The 21,617-nt window shown below is 42.2% G+C and overlaps 2 protein-coding genes across 5 annotated transcripts in view; both read left to right on the top strand.

Moving 5' to 3' along the window:
- LOC311057518 (uncharacterized protein) overlaps positions 1-21,617 on the top strand; it is a 135,899-nt gene that overhangs the window by 112,769 nt on the left and 1,513 nt on the right. For 2 of the 4 annotated variants that reach the window (XM_084074479.1, XM_084074480.1), the window contains one exon: positions 20,959-21,240. In XM_084074479.1, the coding sequence (XP_083930605.1) occupies positions 20,959-21,240 (282 nt within the window). Of the gene's footprint in view, positions 1-10,374; positions 10,456-10,887; positions 11,025-12,134; positions 12,231-20,958; positions 21,241-21,617 lie in introns of those variants that run through there. The other 2 variants (XM_084074481.1, XM_084074482.1) reach the window with 2 other exon arrangements.
- Positions 3,436-8,630, top strand: LOC311057523 (piggyBac transposable element-derived protein 4-like). The gene is made up of 3 exons (XM_084074490.1): positions 3,436-3,565; positions 5,787-5,885; positions 6,506-8,630. The coding sequence occupies exons 2-3, from the start codon at positions 5,816-5,818 to the stop codon at positions 7,900-7,902; spliced, it is 1,467 nt and encodes a 488-aa protein (XP_083930616.1). The 5' UTR covers positions 3,436-3,565; positions 5,787-5,815; the 3' UTR covers positions 7,903-8,630.

The raw sequence follows: 21,617 nt of genomic DNA on the forward strand, positions 1-21,617 counted from the left end.
GTCCAGTGAGGTCAGAGGTCAGAAAAGGGCCATTTTCAGTGCATAGCCTTTACAAATTGGACACTGGACCGGAGACGGCTGTGGATGCCAACACTTGTGACATACGCACATGTTCAGGGAGACCCCCTCTACACCGCCACACTCTCCGCTAAGCGGGAGAGGTGTAGAAAAAAGTGTGGCGGACCGTCCAGTGAGGTCAGAGGTCAGAGAAGTGCCGTTTCTGCCATTTTCAGACAATAGTGGACACTGGACCGGAGACGGCTGGGGATGCCAGCACTTGTGACATATGCACGCGTTCGGGGAGACCCCCTCTACAACACCACACTCTCCGCTAAGCGGGAGTGGTGTAGAAAAAAGTGTGGCGGACCGTCCAGTGAGGTCAGAGGTCAGAAAAGTGCCCTTTTCTGCCATTTTCAGACAATAGTGGACACTGGACCGGAGATGGCTGGGGATGCCAGCACTTGTGACATACGCACGCGTTCGGGGAGACCCCCTCTACACTGCCACACTCTCCGCTAAGCGGGAGAGGTGTAAAAAAAAGTGTGGCGGACCGTCCAGTGAGGTCAGAGTTCAGAAAAGTGCCATTTTCTGCCGTTTTCACTTTTCAGACAATAGTGGACACTGGACCGGAGACGGCTGGGGATGCCAACACTTGTAACATACGCACGCGTTCGGGGAGACCCCCTCTACAACGCCACACTCTCCGCTAAGCGGGAGAGGTGTAGAAAAAAGTGTGGCGGACCGTCCAGTGAGGTCAGAGGTCAGAGAAGTGCCGTTTTCTGCCATTTTCAGACAATAGTGGACACTGGACCGGAGACGGCTGGCGATGCCAGCACTTGTGACATACGCACACGTTCACGGAGACCCCCTCTACAACGCCACACTCTCCGCTAAGCGGGAGAGGTAGAAAAAAGTGTGGCGGACCGTCCAGTGAGGTCAGAAGCCCGAAAAGTGCCGTTTTCAGACAATAGTGGACACTGGACAGGAGACGGTTCTTGGTGCCAGCACTTCTGAGGTACGCACGCATTCGGGGAGACCCCCTCTACACCGCCACACTCTCCGCTAAGCGGGAGAGGTGTATTTGGAAAAGTGGCGGACCGTCCAGTGAGGTCAGAGGCCCGAAAAGTGCAGTTTTCAGCCAATAGTGGACACTGGACCGGAGACGGCTGGGGATGCCAACACTTGTGACATACGCACAAGTGCGGGGACACCTCCCCTACAACGCCACACTCTCAGCTAAGCCGGAGACGTGTAGATAAAAGTGTGGCAGACCGTCCAGTGAGGTCAGAGGTCAGAAAAGTGTCTTTTGGCAGTCTCTGTTGTTGCTTACAATTGACCTCTGATCTATTCAGGCTACAGTCACAATTTAACACAGTGTTAATTTTCCAAATTATTTAGGAGCAAGTGAATTAATGTCCACTGATGAACTAGTATTTACTAGATTTGTCTTGTACCATGTTTTGACCTGATTTAAATGGGAGAACTGCAGTATATTTGACACAAACCCGGATTGACTCCAGTAAACAACACTATCATTTAACATTAAAATAGTGCATAACGTTTTGTAAGTGACTATAACAGAACCCCCACATTGTTTATTTTCACAATTATAAAGAATAATATAAATAATGAATGAAAATAAACTTTTAAGTGCATACTTTTAGTGGCATGTCTATTACATCATGCGTACCAGCTTAATATTAATCAGGCAATGGAAGTGGATCCATTTCAAAATGTGTGACATTTTCAAAGAGAACTCTGGAACTAATCTGAACAAGAATCAAGAGGGATTTATTTGTCACTTACTCGATACAAGTACAAGCAGTGAAATGTTGGGACCTGTTTCTAACCAAACAAAATAGGTCTTTTTAATTAACAATACTGATGTAATGAAGTAGAAATACAATAACAGATAACAGAAATAAAATTAAAGTACAAAAAAATATTAAAAAAATGGGGCTTGCAATGTCCAATATTTGCCCACACAAAAAAGTGGCAGGCCGTCCAATGCACCCAGCGGCACTTTTAGTCCAGTGTCCACTATTGTCTGAACACTTTTCTGACCTCTGACCTCACTGGACGGTCCGCCACACTTTTTTTTACACCTCTCCCGCTTAGCGGAGAGTGTGGCGTTGTAGAGGGGCTCTCCCTGAACGCGTGTGTATGTCACAAGTGCTGGCATCGCCAGCCGTCTCCGGTCCAGTGTCCACTATTGTCTGAAAATGTCAGAAAAGGGCACTTTTCTGACCTCTGACCTCACTGGACGGCCCGCCACACTTTTTTTTACACCATTCCCGTGGTTAATCATTATTCTCTAAATAAGCAATGAGGTGCAAACGTATCTTGTAAACCAGTAGGATCTTTACTCTGTCCACAGTAATGTGATTGTAAAGTCAAGTTAGAGCTCCACGTCTTCATGCACCAGACATTGAATCCTTACCAACTAAACATTCGTCATGATAATTTGTCTCACTACAGTGTGTCAGGCCTAACCTGACGATTTCAAGGTCTGGAGCCAGGCTATGTCAGTGTCGGGCCTAGAATGACCATCCATGTAAAACTCAACCTTTCTGCTGTTATTATAATTGACAAAGGGTTTCTCATGTTTTGCTTTTAAAATTATATAATGGTGTGTATTATACTAAAGTTCATTGCCACATCACAATTTTACACCAGCATTAAAGGAACTAAAGAACACGGACAACATTGTCAATAACTATATACAGTACACTGTATAGAGATATAGTCGGTTTCCTAAACCAGACGCACTGTAGGCAACTTAACAAACGGAAGGATAAAACTGCAAGAACCATGTTGTACTTGCCCATCCCATTATATTCCAGTTCAAAGTAAAAGATGTAATCCCGCTTAGCGGAGAGTGTGGCGTTGTAGAGGGGCTCTCCCTGAACGCGTGTGTATGTCACAAGTGCTGGCATCGCCAGCCGTCTCCGGTCCAGTGTCCACTATTGTCTGAAAATGTCAGAAAAGGGCACTTTTCTGACCTCTGACCTCACTGGACGGCCCGCCACACTTTTTTTTACACCTCTCCCGCTTAGCGGAGAGTGTGGCAGTGTAGAGGGGGTCTCCTTGAACGCGTGTGTATGTCACAAGTGCTGGCATCGCCAGCCGTCTCCGGTCCAGTGTCCAATTTGTATAGGCTATGCAGTCCTTTGAACAGCATTTATCCATTTAGATAATGTTTTAATGTTTTAAAAAACGTTGTTGTTACACAGAAACATAATATGTGTTATATAGCTTCGTTTAAATGCTTAATTTATAGTTTTAATGTGCAAATGAACCGTTTTTCAATGATTTTCAATGGTTTCTTTTTACTATAGAGGATACTCTTATTCTGAAGAGATCGTCAACCGGAAGTCTTATTTCTGCTCCGTTATTTCTGCTCACGGAACACAGCTCAGTGTTTCCACCTCAGAGGAAATGTCTAGAAAAACTCATCGTCGTCGGAAGAAGAACATAGAGAGTTGCTCATAATAACGTGTCGGTGGAACAAGGATTTACAGCGACAAAGAGGACCATCCAAGATATCAATACAGATGCAATAGTTGTGAGTTTATCGTCGTTTAAATACAATCAGATGGGAATGTTCTGTTTCCTGAATGGACTTGCAACCTAGCATTGATAGCATCTAAGTTAGCTTGCGGCTAAACGAATTCATGTTTTGTTTTTCATCATTAATCATTTAAAATGAATACATAAATGATGTTGTGTTTCATCAATTTGTCTTTGATGGAACATAAATAGTATAGTATTGCTCTTAGCTAGCTCTGGTCCATAGCCTTAACTCCTTCTAAGGCTATGGACCAGCGCTAGCCCTTAGCTAGCCCTGAAACACGACTGTCCACATCATGACATGACATGACATGACAGTCATGACGAAACTTACACCGTATGTTTGCACGTTCTCCATTTAAAGCCCGTACATCTGCATAAACGTTCAGATTTCAAATATAAAGTGCTTACCCTATGGCCACAGATGTTACAATTCACTTCGGGTGGGTATAAGTACCCGTATCTTACGTATTGTTAAATAAAATGTATTTTAATCCGATCGGCGGCCATTTTCTCATAGAGTTATAATGTTTTAGGGTGCAATACACCTCCCAACCGATGGGGTCGTGAAGTTGAAAGAATGGAGAAAATTCAAAGAAAGTGGCCACTGATCGAATTAAAATGTTTTTTGTCGAACAATACGGTATACACGGCTACTTCTGAGCGGCCGTACACAATTGTAACATCCGTGGCCATGGGGTAAGCACTTCATAGTTTAAATCTGAACGTTTTATATAGATGTACGGGACAAAAAAGGAGAAAGTGCAAACACCAGGTTGAAGTTGTGCCATGACGTTCATGACGGACGAGCGTCGTGTATCCATGGCTATGCCCTTAGCTAGGCTAGCTTACTGTGAACGTTATAAACAACCATCTCTTAACAGCAGCAAACTTTTTTTTGTTCATGTTCTTAATTATGTCACTATTATCCATGTAACCATATAGTTACATCAATGTTATATTCCATTCCCGTGGTTAATCATTATTCTCTAAATAAGCAATGAGGTGCAAACGTATCTTGTAAACCAGTAGGATCTTTACTCTGTCCACAGTAATGTGATTGTAAAGTCAAGTTAGAGCTCCACGTCTTCATGCACCAGACATTGAATCCTTACCAACTAAACATTCGTCATGATAATTTGTCTCACTACAGTGTGTCAGGCCTAACCTGACGATTTCAAGGTCTGGAGCCAGGCTATGTCAGTGTCGGGCCTAGAATGACCATCCATGTAAAACTCAACCTTTCTGCTGTTATTATAATTGACAAAGGGTTTCTCATGTTTTGCTTTTAAAATTATATAATGGTGTGTATTATACTAAAGTTCATTGCCACATCACAATTTTACACCAGCATTAAAGGAACTAAAGAACACGGACAACATTGTCAATAACTATATACAGTACACTGTATAGAGATATAGTCGGTTTCCTAAACCAGACGCACTGTAGGCAACTTAACAAACGGAAGGATAAAACTGCAAGAACCATGTTGTACTTGCCCATCCCATTATATTCCAGTTCAAAGTAAAAGATGTAATCCACAGTAAGAAGGGGGGAAGTCCTATGACATGCAATTTGCTAATAAGTCATTCTTTAGAAAGTGTCTATGGAGTGTCACTATTACTAATGCTGCCATAACGAGACAGGAACTATATTGTGTCATGCGTGCACACCCCCAGTGCATAATGTGCACCATCATCAAGAACATAGTAAGGTGAAGAAGACACATGGATAACTCAGCTGTTCAGATTCTCAAGACTTTCAGAACCAGCTTAAACAGAAGACAACGTCCACTGCAGCACTATTTGCATTGCATCTCATGGTCACAATTGTATGACAGTCCATTTTCAGACTTTTGCTACATAAACGTGTCGTTCCAATTCCACAAACCTGTCAGTGATGCATCAACACTGTGCTGATCTGTTTTTTCCCCCATTTTTTTTACGTGCTGCACATTAATTACTATTTTATTTGTTTTTACGATAACACACGCTGTTTTAGAAGCAAGTTGTTTACTATACAAGTGTGAATAAGGATCGGTGAGGTAGACTTCAAATTAATTATATTTTCCAAATAATATTTGACTGTGCAAAAAAAAAAAAAAAAACATTTACCCAGTTGACAAGTGATTAACCAACCAAACAAGTTACTAGAAGAGGTGTTTCTCTTCTTAATTAATCCTAAACTCCTCTGGGATTTTAATTGTTTCAATCCAGACTCTAAGGTGTCCAGACCGCAGGTGCAGATGGCGTCTCCAGACCCAGACAGACCCGTTTCGATGGAACAGGAGGAACCCGAAGACCAGCCAGACCGTAGTAAGTTTCAGTGTCTCTCTCTTTCTTCCCCTTTTCTAGCTACAAGATGTTAATTGTCCCAGACACATGTACAATACAGTTGCTATCTGCACTATCAACAGTTAACACATTGCCTGCCAAGGACTCATATATGCGTCCTTTCAAATCCAACACTTCACTGCCAAGGACGCATAAAGTAGAAAACAGAGCTAACCACATTTCAGTGTCACACACACACACACACACACACACACACACACACACACACACACACACACACACACACACACACACACACACACACACACACACACACGTGTGGGGACACCCACTATCTGCACCATTATTTCCACTGACCATCCAAGCAACTTTCCATTCCTGGTTTTCCCATTATGTACAATACTGATAAGATGAAATGATGTATTTATTTATTCTGTATCTATCTATGCATGGGATGTATTTGATTATGATGACGATGTAGCCTATGAATTTACTATGACAGTAGATGCAGTAGGCTAACTATCTCTGCATTTGATGTATGTGTTTACTGTAAGTCTAGATAAGAGCATTTGCGAAATGCACAAATTAAAAAAAAAAAAGTATTTTATGGTACAGTAACTACGCATTTCTATAATTTACAGGCGGTGACATGCCCCGTAATGACGGTCCAGCTGCAGATCCTCCTGTTTGGCACGACACAAACTGGCAGCCAAAGGACATCCCCTTCACTGCCGTTCCAGGGCCTCGCAACGATGCTGCTAATCTTCTGTCGGATCAACCTGTTGACTTTCTGGAGTTATTCATGTCGGATGAGCTGCTCCAGACCATATGTGTTCAGACTAACCTGTATGCAGAGCAGAGCATTAGAGCTGAAGAGAGTCAGCATCCACATGGCAAAACACATGCATGGAAAGATGTCACAGTTGTAGAACTAAAGAACTTCTTCGGCCTGCTGTTTCTCACTGGTGTTACGTGCAAGCCTGAGCTTAAAATGTATTGGTCTACTGATATTTATTACTCTACCCCGTACTTCAGTAAAACCATGTCTCTGAATAGGTTTCAGATTATTTGGAAGTTTCTGCAATTCAGTGACACTGACTCAGTTGATGATGATGATGATGACTTGCTGTACGAAATCCGCCCAGTCTTGGACTACCTACTCACCAAATTCCGAGACATGTTTCTACCCAGTGAAAACGTCAGTGTTGATGAAGGGGTATTTCTGTGGCGAGGGCACCCAGCTTTCAGGCTACCGCACCCAGGTGACAGGCGAGGGCGCCTAGCTTTCATCGTGTACAATGCACAAAAACCGACCGACTATGGCATCAAATCGTACATTCTGTGTGACTCGGAGACGGGGTACTGCTTCAATATGAAGCCATATTGTGGAGAATATTGTGGAGAATATCCTTCCACTTTTGTTTCTCTGCTCGATGACCTTGCAGGTCACGGTTACAGGTTGTACACAGACAACTACTGCAATTCTGTACAAATGTGTCAACTTCTTCTTGGTCTTCAAACACATGCCTGCGGTACCCTAAAGAAGAATAGAGGTGAACCACCTGCCATTAGAGAGGTGACAAACTCTGGCCTGAAAATTGGAGAAAGAGTGATGCGTCACAATGACACGATGATGGTACTGGCATGGCGGGGCAAACGCATTGTGAGAATGGTCTCAACACTCCACAATGATGAGACGCAAACTGTTCTGGTGAAGCAGAAAGGCCACAGAGAGAAAGTGCCACAAGAGAAGCCAGTTTGTGTTTTAGAGTACATCCAGAACATGTATGGAGTTGGCAGACTGGACGAAAACCTCAGTGTCTATCCATTTGTCACTAAGTCAGATACGTTGACCAACAAATTTGCAGTCTATCTTTTTCAGATCTGTCTGTTCAATGCGTTCATCATTTACAAAGCAAAGAACCCAGATGGCAGTTGTAAATGTCTTCAAACCTTTATTCAAAGTGTAATCAAGTCCTGGACCACTTTGAGACATGCCCCAGAGAAAGCAAGTGATGACCCACCTGCAGTGGTGTAAAGTAACTAAGTACATTTACTCAAGAAATGTACTTAAGTAAAATTTATAGGTACTTTCACTTTACTGGAGTATTTCCAATTGTCTATACTTTTTACTTCTACTTATTAGTGTAGCAAATTAAAGCCTATGCAAAAACAACACACTCACTATTTGGCAGGGACTCCGGTCAACCAAGTATAGGGTTCAAGTGCAATGACGGGTGGTATGGGTTTTGGTTGTGTTGTTACCTTGTCATGATGTAGCCTAACTAGTCCATTTGGCTAGATATCTTGCTCCGTTGCACCATTGCCATTGATTAGCAATTGATAATCTAAAAATAGTCTCTTCTCTCAAGTCAATTGTTTAGCACATACATTAACACAAACAAAGCCGATTCTGCTAATATATTACCCTTTCCTTTACAGAAAAATGTCAACTTCATGTTGATTTAGCTATTTGTATTAAGACAAAGACCCGGACTGGAGATTAAAAACAAAAAGAAGAGAGGGGGGTGGCTTTTGGTGTTTTTGATATGTATGGTTTGCATTCATTTATATGCTAAAATATAGTGACTTTGAGTTGACAGCTATTTTTGGAATATACATTTCAAAATAAAAGTGTCCCTTGGACCTGAGTACATGTTTTAAGTGTTCCCTCTTTCAATGACGTGCATATATCCAGGTTGTATGAGAATGAATGTTTGCATGTATTTAAGAGGGATAGGCCCATTCAAATGGAAGGTGTGTACATTTGGCGGGTGTGTGTTAAGGTATATACAGGGTGTACTTTGCCGTGTTTAAATGTGCCTCAAATCTCATACATTTGGTGTGCAACGATTATTTAGCGAATATTCTATTGGTTTCTTTTTTGCTTCATCGAATAATTGAGAAGCTTGCTATGTTTATTAAATATATATATATATATATATCGATAAACCCTATTTTATATTGTCACACAACGGTGTCATGCTAAAAGTTTGAAAATAGCCGATCTACAAGATGATCTCTAGGCTCAGTTGTGAGCTTGTAAATCTGCAACTTTCACTATTTTGATTTGATTGATCGATGTAACTTGTAATGACATGCCCAAAATAGGGATCAATTATTAATCAATTATTTCACTAATTCAATCAATTAGTTCAATTAGCTGTTGCACCCCTAAATTAATTCCCTGCACAGAGCTCATCATGTCCTATTCTTAGACACCTAATAACCCCATGCAGCCTACCTGCAACCTCTCAAGGACCCCCAAATTGAAATGTATTTGGCCACGGACCCCCATCTGAAAGGATTTGTGTCGGACAGGGACCCCCATGAGAAAATAGCAGATCTACAAGCTCACAACGCATTTTGCAATGTGGCACGCAGAGAAGCTGAAGTATAAAATGGGGTTTAAAGTGGTTGAACTGATACATCAATTTTGAGAACCACTGCACTGCATGCACAGATTTCATACCATGCCTGATGCAAAGGAAATATTTGCACATCCACTTAGTTCAGATGCAGGTGCATTGGACAGGAACTTAAACTAATCGTGAAGGAATTTTCATGAACAAAAATCCTGCACACTGCTCGATCTTGCTCAGCAACATACATTTTATTCAAGCATTGACATTGACCTATCGGTCCTTCTGGACCTTCATCATTCCACGGACCACATACCACAGACTATCCCTGGCCTTATGTATAGTAGGCCTACTCTTTGGCCTGCCCTCTAGGCTGCTTAGAATGGGGAATCTCACTGCCAGCTGAAACAGTGCTACTTTTAGTAGTTTATAATGGCATATTGTATATCATGTTTCACAAGACATATAGTAGGCCTACTTGTAGATAATAAAAAATCTACTTGTGGAACATTTTTTTCTGATGGGTTGCCACTTCCCAGAAGGGGGGGGGGGGGTGCTTTTTTCTTATTTCCACGCAATGGCTCTTATTTCATCCAGGCTCGATTATTGCAAATCACTCTTATGTAGGCATCGACCAGTCGGCCCTTAGACGTCTACAGCTCGTACAGAAGGCTGCCGCGCACCTCCTTACTGGCAAAAGGAAGCACGATCATATCACCCCGGTCCTCGCCTCACTCCACTGGCGACCCGTCAAATTGAGAATTGATTTTAAGATTTTACTGTTTGTTTATAACGCCCAAAATGGGCTGGCCCCCCAGTATCTCTCTGATCTCATAAAGCCATACAGCCCAGCCAGGGCCCTGAGCTGAGGTCGCTGACCAGCTGCTCCTGATTGAGTTTCTTCTTGTTTTTAATCTGACTTGTACAGCACTTTGGTTATTGTAAATGTGCTCTATAAATAAAGTTGATTTGAGTTGAATAGCTCTCAGTCTAAGGTATTAAACATAGAGTTCAAAATAAGTATATACATGACGTAGTAGTTCAATGTTGAAAATGAGTGGTATACCCCTTTAATTTCATCATGACGTCATCACGTTAGCATGTGGACCGTAACAAACGTGCACAGGAAGTAGGTAGTATTTTCATCCCATCCCTTCATCCCATTATTATACCTCTATGCTTCATCCAGGCTGTAGAAAGTTATCGCGGAAAAGCTGTTTTACCAGAAAGTAAGTACAATTATAAAGTAAAAAGTATTTTTTGACTGCCAACCTTTTCTCCTAGAAAAGTCTTCTAAGCTTAACACCAGAAACGTTCTGATGTCTGAATTGTACGGTGCGTTTTAACTGCGGGCAACTCTCGGGCGATGCCGGGCAACATCGCCCAAAAGATAATGAAAGTCTATGAGAGCCGGCGATCGGGCGAAGTGGGCGGGGGGGCGATGAAAGATGGATTTTCTTTATCTTTTTGGACGATGTCGCCCAGTATCGCCCGCTGTTAAAACGCACCAAGACTGTTGGGAATAATTATGATATGGGAATCTGTAGCAGTTAAATAACTCCAGCAGGTGGCAGTAATGCAACACAATGGATGCAAGCTGCCGCTAAAATCCACAGAAGAATAATAAGAGGAAGTTTGTTAGAACAACAACATGGCGACGTCGTCCTGACAACTCTATGCGTCCTGACTGTTGTTGACATTTTAAAATACAAAGAAAAGTAAACATCGTTTCTAAACAGTGTCGTCGTTAAGCAGCAGCAGGACGTTTGTTAGCAGCTCAACCACTGAAACACAGCAGGTAAAGATCAACTCATTCATGATGTGTTTCATCTGTTTATAACATTTAAGATGAACAAATCAATGTTGTGTTTCATCCGTTTATCTTTTTAGATGGAACATAAATCGTATTACTCTTATATCTGCTTGCTTGTTATAAATGTGATCATAAACAACCAGTAGTTAATAGCAGCCGCAGCAGTAATAATATATACATTGTTTTGTTGCGTCTTTGTTTATTCCAGTCATTCCACTATTAATGTAACCCTCGTTACATCAGTGTGTTGTATTGCAGTGGCTATAGTATAATCATTATACTATGAATATAGTATAATCATTATACTATAGCAGTCTACTATACTGTATATATATACAGTATTGGAGAGGGAGGGAGAGAGAGAGAGTCATAGCCTATACTGTAGGATGTCTGTTTTCTTACTGAAAGAACCATGTTTGACTTGCAGCTCATCCCATTACATTTAACTTTGAAATGCAATTGAGATGTACATTTGATTACCCTTTTTATCCTTAAGACTCATATATATATATATATATATATATATATATATATATATATATATATATATGTGTGAGAGAGAGAGAATTGGTTTAGTTCTTGTTGAACAAAGGCTCTCTTTCCATCATCTTGGCTAGATTTGAACTAAACACAATGGGCATTATTGTGAAATGTAATGCTTCAAAATATATCCTTTTTAAAAATAATTAAAATACAGTAGTAAATAATCTAGCAGCCCTACTTAGATCACTCTCCTCACAGAGGTCAAATGAAGGCTGGTTATGTGATCAAATATGATCTCCCATGCCTACTTGTGAACAGTTACAATTTACGCCCAGAGAAATGGTCTTACTGTACGCTCCATGCTGCTTGAACTGAGGCAGAACATTAAAAACAGATTGGCTACTCTCACCTTATTCACTTTAGACCATTGTTCCTTTTGTAAACTTAAGTTAAGCATGATCTCTTCCATAATACATAAATCCCATAATCTCAAGATTCTGGAGAGAGTTGGGCTAAGGCCATTTTGTCTTTACCTTCTACAAATAGTATTGTTATTCTTGACACTACTAGGTCTCCAGTTATTAAAGTGTTTATTCACTTGCTTCATTTCAGACCAGTGTGTGGAGCCCAGACTGCAGGTGAAGATGAACTCTCCAGACTCATCCAGGGACATTTCTATTAAACAGGATCCTGAAGACCACCCACACAGTAAGTTTAATGTGCTTTTCCTTTCCTTAATATATATATATATATATACAATAACAATATAATACAATAATAATGGCAAATTGCCATATCCAAAAGCACATGGAATTTTGCACAAATGAGAAAGAAAACTGGACCATATAACCTCACCTTGTGATTTTCTTTGCAGTATAGATGTAGGTCTAAAACTTATTTTGATGGTGTGGCTCTGTAGGAGATGAGGCGTCTAGAAATGGGTCTGTGAGTCTGAACTGTGTGAGATAACACAGATCTTTGACTGGCTTTTTCTCAGCTTCTTGATTTGAGGTTTAACCATTTGAACTCTAGCATAATAATAATAACTAGTCAGCGGCCCTGACATCTAGGCCCGATCCGAGGTTGGTCCAGACAATGTATTTGTGGAAATAATCTATGATTATGAAAGATAATTGTGGATTATCATTAATGATATAGTAATGTACTTTATTTCAACTGTCCTGTTGAAGTAATTTAATGTCCCTTTAAGTGGAGCCTAGCAAGCCCACAGTAGACCCCCTGCTAAGCAAGAGCCTCAAAGGGTCTCCTGGAGCATTCCTGAGCGGGGGAAGGTGAGATAAGGGACTTGGGCTTTGTGTGAAAACAGAGCCTTTGGTTGACTGAGCAGATGCCAGGGCTAGCCAGCCCATGTGTAACTAGAGACAGTACCAAGAGCAATGCCTCATGGGAGAAGATCTGCCTGCCCTAAAGGCGGACCCTATGTGTGAAGTTGATATAATAGCTTGTCTTGGGAGAAAGCTTTAGATTCGATTGCTGTGCCAGGGGAATGGGAACCTGGTACAGTTGCTAACAACTTGGCGAGAGAATGGATGGACTAAAGTAAGTGAGAATTAACTATGTAACGATTATAACTCTGATGTGTTCATAATGGGGTGAAGATTCATGTCATTTATATTGTTGTTCCCTGTGTTTTGTTTTCTTACAGGTTTAATAACCTAACTAACCGGTCTGTCTAAGTGATGTAACTAACGTCTGTTTATACCTTAGCCTGACGCTGACTTAATGAACCAGCGCCAGGTCTATCTGTAACTGACCATGTAACTTATGTATTCAATTTATGTATTATGTGTGATTTAGTGAATAAATATCTAAAAGACAACCGATTGAGTGATTAGCTTAAAACACCAACATCTCTCTCGAACCCTTTCAATGGGTCTAGCGATTGTAGCTTAGCTGCATCAAACGCAGAAAGTGCGATTTGCTACAAAATTGAACAGTTATTAAACTTTAGAGTCTCTTATATAAGAGACATCTATCAGTTTTAAGTTTAATTACAAGTTATTAAACTCTAGTAGTCTCCGGAGGGGACTTTTCTACTAAGTTTAAGCGGCCTTTAATAAGGCCTTTGTGTTATACAGAGGTATAACACAGTACTAGTTTGTCTGAGAGGGACAACTAGGTATAAGTATAATTACAAAGTCATTAACAAAGTTTAAGTGTTACATAGTAATCAACCACTAGTGTGTCTGAGAGGGACAACTAGTTGTGTGTATTGGTTACATAGTCATTAAACAGAGATTAAATGTTACAGAGTAATTAAACAATTATAAACCCGTGGTAGCCTTGGTAAACTCTAAGAAAGTATTTGGCCATAGAAGCGGATGAACCTTGAGAAAAGGTCCCGTGGTAGCTTCTGTAATTCTAGGAAAGAGAGAGGCCTTGGAAGCGGATGTTATGCATGTTATATAAAGAATAACAAACTCCTATAGCCATAGGAATGAAGACGCACGGTCTCTTTAAGATGAGACGTGAGTTGTAATAATAAAATACTTATAAGCCTGGTTATGGGACAGGTTAAAATAGGTTAATAGCACTAACACTGGAGTAATGAACTAGTGGTAGAGTGAAAATCAGCAACTGAAGGGAGTCGTCAGATCCACGGAGGCGAAGGGGACAAACGGAGCAGCTTGCGGCCTACAAAGAGGACCGAGGCATTGAGACTGTACGTACCTACGAGGAACCTCCGGGAGAGAGACTATCACTATCAGGTTGCTATGAATGAAACAAAGCCCCACAGTTTGTGAAAACCGTGGAGAAAAGAGACTGTAGATTGTGAAACGCTGCGTGCTAAGAATAAGGAGCTGAGGGAGAAGCTAGAAGCTAACCACAGGTTACGTAGCTAGGCTACCGTTAAAAGTTTGATTAGCGTACCAATAAGGGGGTTTAGAAAGCTAACAGTCCTGAGAGCTACTCTTAGTGTCGCTAGCTCACAGTGCTAACAGATCTATTGTCTAGCATAAAGTGCTAGCTGCTAGCTAACTGCCACTGCCACTGTTGAGTGGTGGGGGAGAAAATTAGCATTGTCTTTGTTCACTTACAAGACAGTGCTAAGCTAACCGCCAAATTCTAACACGCCTTGAGAGGAGAAGTAGTTAGGTTTGGTTAATAATCTAATCATAGATGCTTGCTTTAAGCTGATTAGACAAACTTTAAAATAGTATTCATGGTTCAACCAGGCTTTATGAGAGACCAGACACTGCAATATAGCTAAAAATTAGACTAAAAGACAGTGATTATGAGGTGATCTTATAATTAGGAGTTAAAGGCCATTGTTTACTGATAAGGGGTGGGGGAGGTTTTCTACCACTAGTGTAATACCATGTTCAACCAGACTTTATGATAGACTAAAACTGTGAGCAACTACATGATTAGTTACGATAGCAGTGGATTAAGTCATCATTGTGGGTTAAATGCTATTATTTACTTTGGTAGAGCTAAATAAATCCTGCCAGTATTAATTAACAAAATAACTAAATGTGAATAGACCATTAACAGGCTTCTTGCATAGAATGCTAAAGGGTGGGTGCTATTACAGGTTAAACACAGTGTTAATTAATTATTGTTGTTATTAGCTAAAGGCTGAACAACACTACTACTTGCTAAAAATAACTGACGATTGCTTTCACGGCCTATTGAATCAAAACTAACTAAAAAAAAGGCCTACCTAAAGTCCTGTAGAAGCCAAGAAGGCGAGGTAAAAAAGGGGAACATGGCAGAGTTAAGGAAAAGGTTGAGAGCAGCACAGTCAGAATTGGAGGTGAGAGAAATAGCGGCAGACTATCGGAGCAATAGGCCACCGCTTGATGAATATGGCTCAGAAGAGCTCCCAAAGTGTATGGCAGCTCAGGCAGTCTTGATGGAAAAAGCTCAGTATATGGCCTATATCCTTCGTGATCTACCGACAGAAGAGATAAGTCCAGCGTTACATTGGTTCAGGGACGAATGTTTTAAAGTACTCGAAATGACTTTAAATTCTGTGCGAAGAGCCCGTCGTCCTGCCGACAAATCTGAGATACGCAACATAAAAGAGGCCTGTAAGCAGGTCTGGGTTGAGGCGGAACATGCGATCCAGGAAGAATATGGGTCCCGCTTCACACAGCCCGAATTGTGTGAATCCCCTGCTGTGAGGGAAGAGCAAATGACCTCCCCCACAGAGATAGCAGCAAAGCCGGTTGTGCCTGGAGAGGGGGTTGGAATCACCAGTCCTACAGATGAGCCGGTCGTAAAGGACAGAGCAACTGGAGGAGGTGAGGATGTCACCAGTCCTACAGATAAGCCGGTCGCTGCAAAGGGGGGTTGGAATGTCACACCTACAGCCGGATCAACTGGGCCAGCAGTTCTCAGAGTCCCAGATGGCATCACTACTGCACCAGGAGACGACGCTGAGAAGGTTCCAGAGGGAGCCGTGCTAGGAGCCGACATCGCAGATGAGCAGGCGGCCAGCAGAGCAGTCTCGATGGACAACGCGGCGGAGGGAGTGCCATCGGAGGTCGAACCAGCTCCAGGGGACCACGTTGAGAAGGAAGACCATCCAGAGGGCCATCCGGAGGGAGTGCCATCGGAGGTCGAACCAGCTCCAGGGGACCACGCTGAGAAGGTGCCACTGGAGATCGCAGTTGGTACTGCTCCTGGGGACAAGGCCACGGGTGACGTGGTGGTCGAGGCAGAGGCGTCAATCGTGACAGTCACGGAGGAGGACCCACTCAACGCAGAGGGATACCATCCACCAGAGGCCGCAGGAGAGGCGCCGGCGAGGGCGTCGGAGGACGTCGTCGTGACAGCTGGAGGAGAGGAACCGTTGACGGCTGAGAAGGAGGTGCCATCAGACAGCGTTGCTGCTCCCGCAGACCAAGCTGCGGGCGCGGTGGAGCTGCCACTGGAGGTCGCGAGAGAAGCTGCAAGGGAGATGGTCGATGGAGCCGCGCAGGCGAGGGCGTCAGAGGACGTCGCCACCGAACCAATCAACGCTGAGGGGTGCCAGCCACTGGATGTCGCTACTGGAGGAGCTGCACCGGGAGAGGCACCGTCGGGGGTGTCAGCCACAACAGCTGCCATGGAGGACCGTCCAGAGGGCGCCGCTACGACGGACGTCGACACCAGCCCACTCAAGATGGAGGGGAAGCACACCACTACGCCAGAGCGCAGAGCCATGGCCAGTCAGCCGGGAGGTCCTTTGAAGCCTGCGGCTAACAAAGGTGGCAGGCGACCAGCTAAAAGCGTCCTGGTGGCATCCGAGAAGGGTGGCGTTCGCCCCAAGCCTGCGTGTCACAAAGGTGGCAGGCGACCAGCTAAAAGCAGACTGGTGGCGTTCAAGAAGGGCGGCGTTTGCCCCAAGCCTGCGTGTCACAAAGGTGGCAGGCGACAAGCTAAAGGCAGACCAGGGTCTGTCCGAAATAGGGGGCTGGGCGCCAACCCAGCACCCCCAAAACCACTCAGAAGGAAGTCTGAGTGGGTGTGGCCTGGCGTACAGGTCCTTTCAGTTCTTACCGCCAGGATCCAGGCAGAGAGAATGCTTCGTCCTGGTGGGGCTGGAATAATTAGAAAAAAGAAGGTAAAGATAAAAGATAAGCCTTCCTCACCCTCTGCGGAGGGAGCAACCAGCTCTTTCTTGGCAACAGCTGAGAACTGACACTTGCGCTGCCACCCTCAGAGTAAGGGAGCAGTGCAGACGAGAAGCGAAAAGATGCCAGCGCGGTGTCTAAAAAATCGAAATGTCTTATTTGAGCGACTGTTTACATAGGAATTTCGAGATATACTTTGTAAATGAATGTATCATTTCTAGGATTTGCAATATTACCACAGAAGAAATAACTTAACGCATAATGAAATGTATTAAGCTACTTGTAACTTCCAAAACTATGCCACTAAGTCCAAAATGCAAACAATGGAAGGTTCTTCCGCCCAACAAAATATATTCTTTACTGATGTTTGACTCATGATCTGAGTAACCAAACCGTTTGATTGATTGTATAAGCATTTTTGTATGTGTGCTTGAGGTTAAAGTTAAAATTTCTTAAGGTGAAATTGTAGATCAACTATTTTAATAATCTTTTAACCCTTTTGCCCAAATTGCAATGTCAGTTACCATGGCAAAATGCCCTAAAATAGGACATTGACTTAGTGGGAGGAGAGAAAAAAGACAAGACACGTGGGTGTCAAACAAATGGGCCCTGGAGGGTTCATGCTTAAACGTAGATAATAACTACAATTAAAGTTAAGTTGTCCTGGGATTTAGGAAAAATCTCAGGGATAAACTAGTGGAAAAGAATTGTTGCTAAATTAAATTGGTCTTGATTTACTATGAAGTAAAGTCAATTTGAGATCAAATATTAGCCACAATGTCCAAAAAGTATTTCAAACAAATTGAGAACATTAAGTTGAACTGTTAATTGTTTCAAAATATGGGTTTGGAGCCACTGAGAGACAATGTGTGTTGAAAATGTAACCTGTATGAGTATGGGATCAAAGCAGTTTACAGAGAGCCATACTAAATAATTGTTTTACCGAGCCGTTATCTAAAGAGCCAAAAAGCTCACGAGGAATGTTTTGTGTGTGTCCTGGATCCTAGATCAGACACACAGGTGGCAGGTGTGGAAATAATCTATGATTATGAAAGATAATTGTGGATTATCATTAATGATATAGTAATGTACTTTATTTCAACTGTCCTGTTGAAGTAATTTAATGTCCCTTTAAGTGGAGCCTAGCAAGCCCACAGTAGACCCCCTGCTAAGCAAGAGCCTCAAAGGGTCTCCTGGAGCATTCCTGAGCGGGGGAAGGTGAGATAAGGGACTTGGGCTTTGTGTGAAAACAGAGCCTTTGGTTGACTGAGCAGATGCCAGGGCTAGCCAGCCCATGTGTAACTAGAGACAGTACCAAGAGCAATGCCTCATGGGAGAAGATCTGCCTGCCCTAAAGGCGGACCCTATGTGTGAAGTTGATATAATAGCTTGTCTTGGGAGAAAGCTTTAGATTCGATTGCTGTGCCAGGGGAATGGGAACCTGGTACAGTTGCTAACAACTTGGCGAGAGAATGGATGGACTAAAGTAAGTGAGAATTAACTATGTAACGATTATAACTCTGATGTGTTCATAATGGGGTGAAGATTCATGTCATTTATATTGTTGTTCCCTGTGTTTTGTTTTCTTACAGGTTTAATAACCTAACTAACCGGTCTGTCTAAGTGATGTAACTAACGTCTGTTTATACCTTAGCCTGACGCTGACTTAATGAACCAGCGCCAGGTCTATCTGTAACTGACCATGTAACTTATGTATTCAATTTATGTATTATGTGTGATTTAGTGAATAAATATCTAAAAGACAACTGATTGAGTGATTAGCTTAAAACACCAACATCTCTCTCGAACCCTTTCAATGGGTCTAGCGATTGTAGCTTAGCTGCATCAAACGCAGAAAGTGCGATTTGCTACAAAATTGAACAGTATTGTTCAAGTTCTTCCCTATTTACTTGGCTGGTGTCTTCTTGGCTCAAAGTTAAGACACCATCGCTATTGCACCATCGTTCAAACTCCTTATCGTTCCTAAACATTTTGACTGCACACACAAGATAAGATAATATAATAAAGCTTTATTCATATAGCACCTTTCGAAACAAAGTTACAGAGTGCTTCACAGTGAATCAAAAACACACCACACAGCAAAAGATAGAGCTAAAAACAAAAAGACATTACGCAGCAATGCAGTAGGACACAATGGGTAAAAACATGTAGGGAATAAAAGCAGCTTTATGAAATCGCTAGAGGGAGGGCATTCCAGAGAGTCGGAGTTCTGAAAGCTAACCCTTTTTTGGAATATAGGATTTTGAGTAGAGCTTTGCCTGAGGACCTCAAATTGCTTTGTCTGAGGACTTCAAATAGCCATATATACCAAAGGTATGTATGGCTAATGTATATCTCCGACCTACTCGAGCCATGGCTCGAGTAGGTCGGAGATATAGGATGGGGCCAGACCAGAAATGGCCTTAAAGCAAATTAATGAGAAAGAAAATAGGCAACGCACATCGACTGGTGGGTGCTGGGCTAAAAAATAACAGTATAAAAATGGATGGAGCCCGCACACCGGATTTGGTACAAGAAGACTTTCTTTATTTGGACAACGTTTCGATCTTATAGATCTTCATCAGGTCATGATCATACACAAACAGTCTGTGCTTTTATCAGGAAATGGCCAGTGTCAGCCACTCCCACTTGTGACACCGCAGGTGTGACACATCTCCCCTGAGTGAGCTGGCACCAGGCCTACCTTTGCACAGATATATATATATATACCTTTATTTTACTTTATTTGTATGCCCGTAGGTCAAACCAGTTAAAAACAATTAAAAACATATCTATGGTTACTTGTTCTTCTTAACCAATTGTATTCTTAGTGGCCTGTCTGGGTCTGTGGTTAGTCAGAATTTCAAGGTTCAATATTTCTATTTTCAGAATATCTATAGTCCCTGTAGAATTACTCAGAATTACAAATATAGGGAATATCAAAAAAAGACAGGAAAATAATTTCCCAAATTATTTAAGGGATATACAAGACTAACACCAAAAAGGGAGGGCAGAATACACTACATGACAAAAAGGAAAATACAAGAACACGGAACCATTAAGCAACACAATGATGCAGAGACTCGCTTTGGTAGGATGCATGTTCACAGAGGCAAGCTGGCACCAGAGTAAAGGATCATATTACCAGAATAGTTTAAAGCAAATTAATAACATTTCTGAAAGTGATTGGGAGCCAGTGTAAAGATGCCAGAATTGGTGAGATATGATAGTACTTTTTTTAGCCGGTCAGGACCCGGGCTGGAGCATTCTGAACTAGTTGTAACCGTACAAGGTAAAAAGTAAAAGTACAGGGCCGACCCCGATCAACTAAGTATTAGTTCATTAGGTATAGAGGGTTAGTTCAGTAATTACAGAGCGTTTAAGTGGTTAACAAATTTCAAACAAGTATTTGAAAGCTTACTGTCTGCATTCTGCACTTTCTTACTCTTTACAAAGACAAACAGGCAGACAGATTCACAAACTCACAGACCCATTTCCAGACGTACAGAGCCACGACATAAAAATCTTTTACATTGATTTTTCAGCTAAACCCACATTTCAAGCTTTCATTGTCAGAAGTGCTTCTGTTTCATAACGTCATGCACTGAGTGGCATGACTTTTTCATGATTCAAATAAAACAACCAGTATTCATTTTGGGGGTAAAGTAACTAAATATATTCTTCAAATATATATATATGTATTTTTTGCTAGAACTGTAATAACGTGTAGTTGGTAACTGTTTAGTCAATCTTATCTTGGTAGGTAATAGCTAATTTTGTACATGGAACATGGAAGAATGGATTTACATTGTAGTAGTCCAGTGTTAACTATCATGTTATTTTTATGCTCCTAGGCATCCTGCACATGGCTGTGTGTAAAGAGGAGGTTTCTCCTGAAAAGGAGAGGAGTCCCAGTCGGCTCCAGGAGGAACCAGAGCCTCCACAGATTAAAGAGGAAGACGAGGTGATGCTTCAAAGACCAGAGGAGCCTGTTGGGTCAATGTTGACATCACTAGCATTGAAAAGTGAAGATGATGATGAAGACATCTCTTCACACTGCTATGAAGTTGAAGTTGAACTTGAATCTGACACTGAAGTTACTGAAGACCGTGATGATTGGGAGGAGACTAGTGGAGGTCAGTCAGTGTTAATGCTGTTGTTTTAAGGTCGTAACACACGGCACGTGGTATCGTTTGATCACTGCCGTTCTGTCCTCCTGCACGGTGCGGAGAAAACAAAAGCTCACCACAATCCAGTTCCCGCCGCGCGCGTGCACAAACGAGCATGCGCGCGAACATTTCACGGGACCGCGCCCGCTCGCCTCACCACCCCCTCAACTTCTCCGTGCGTCCCAAATAATCGCCCGCCTCTCATTGAAAGTGAATTACATAGTTGCGTTGGCCGCTTGCCGTCTGAAAGGACCCTTATGCTTTTGCTTTTCTTTTTGCCTTATTGTTAAATTAGTTGTACTTTTTCTGTAATTGTATTCTTGCTCTGTAAAGTACTTTGAGCT

The sequence above is a fragment of the Gymnoscopelus microlampas genome (genome assembly GCF_963454915.1).
Source record: "Gymnoscopelus microlampas genome assembly, chromosome: 12".
Classification (NCBI taxonomy): domain Eukaryota; kingdom Metazoa; phylum Chordata; class Actinopteri; order Myctophiformes; family Myctophidae; genus Gymnoscopelus; species Gymnoscopelus microlampas.

Bases quoted from the DNA above. Each gene is read 5' to 3' on its own strand.
- LOC311057523 (XM_084074490.1), top strand. From the start codon at position 5,816: ATGGCGTCTCCAGACCCAGACAGACCCGTTTCGATGGAACAGGAGGAA. The intron at 5,886-6,505 runs GTAAGTTTCAGT...TATAATTTACAG, and splicing joins CGAAGACCAGCCAGACCGTA to GCGGTGACATGCCCCGTAAT.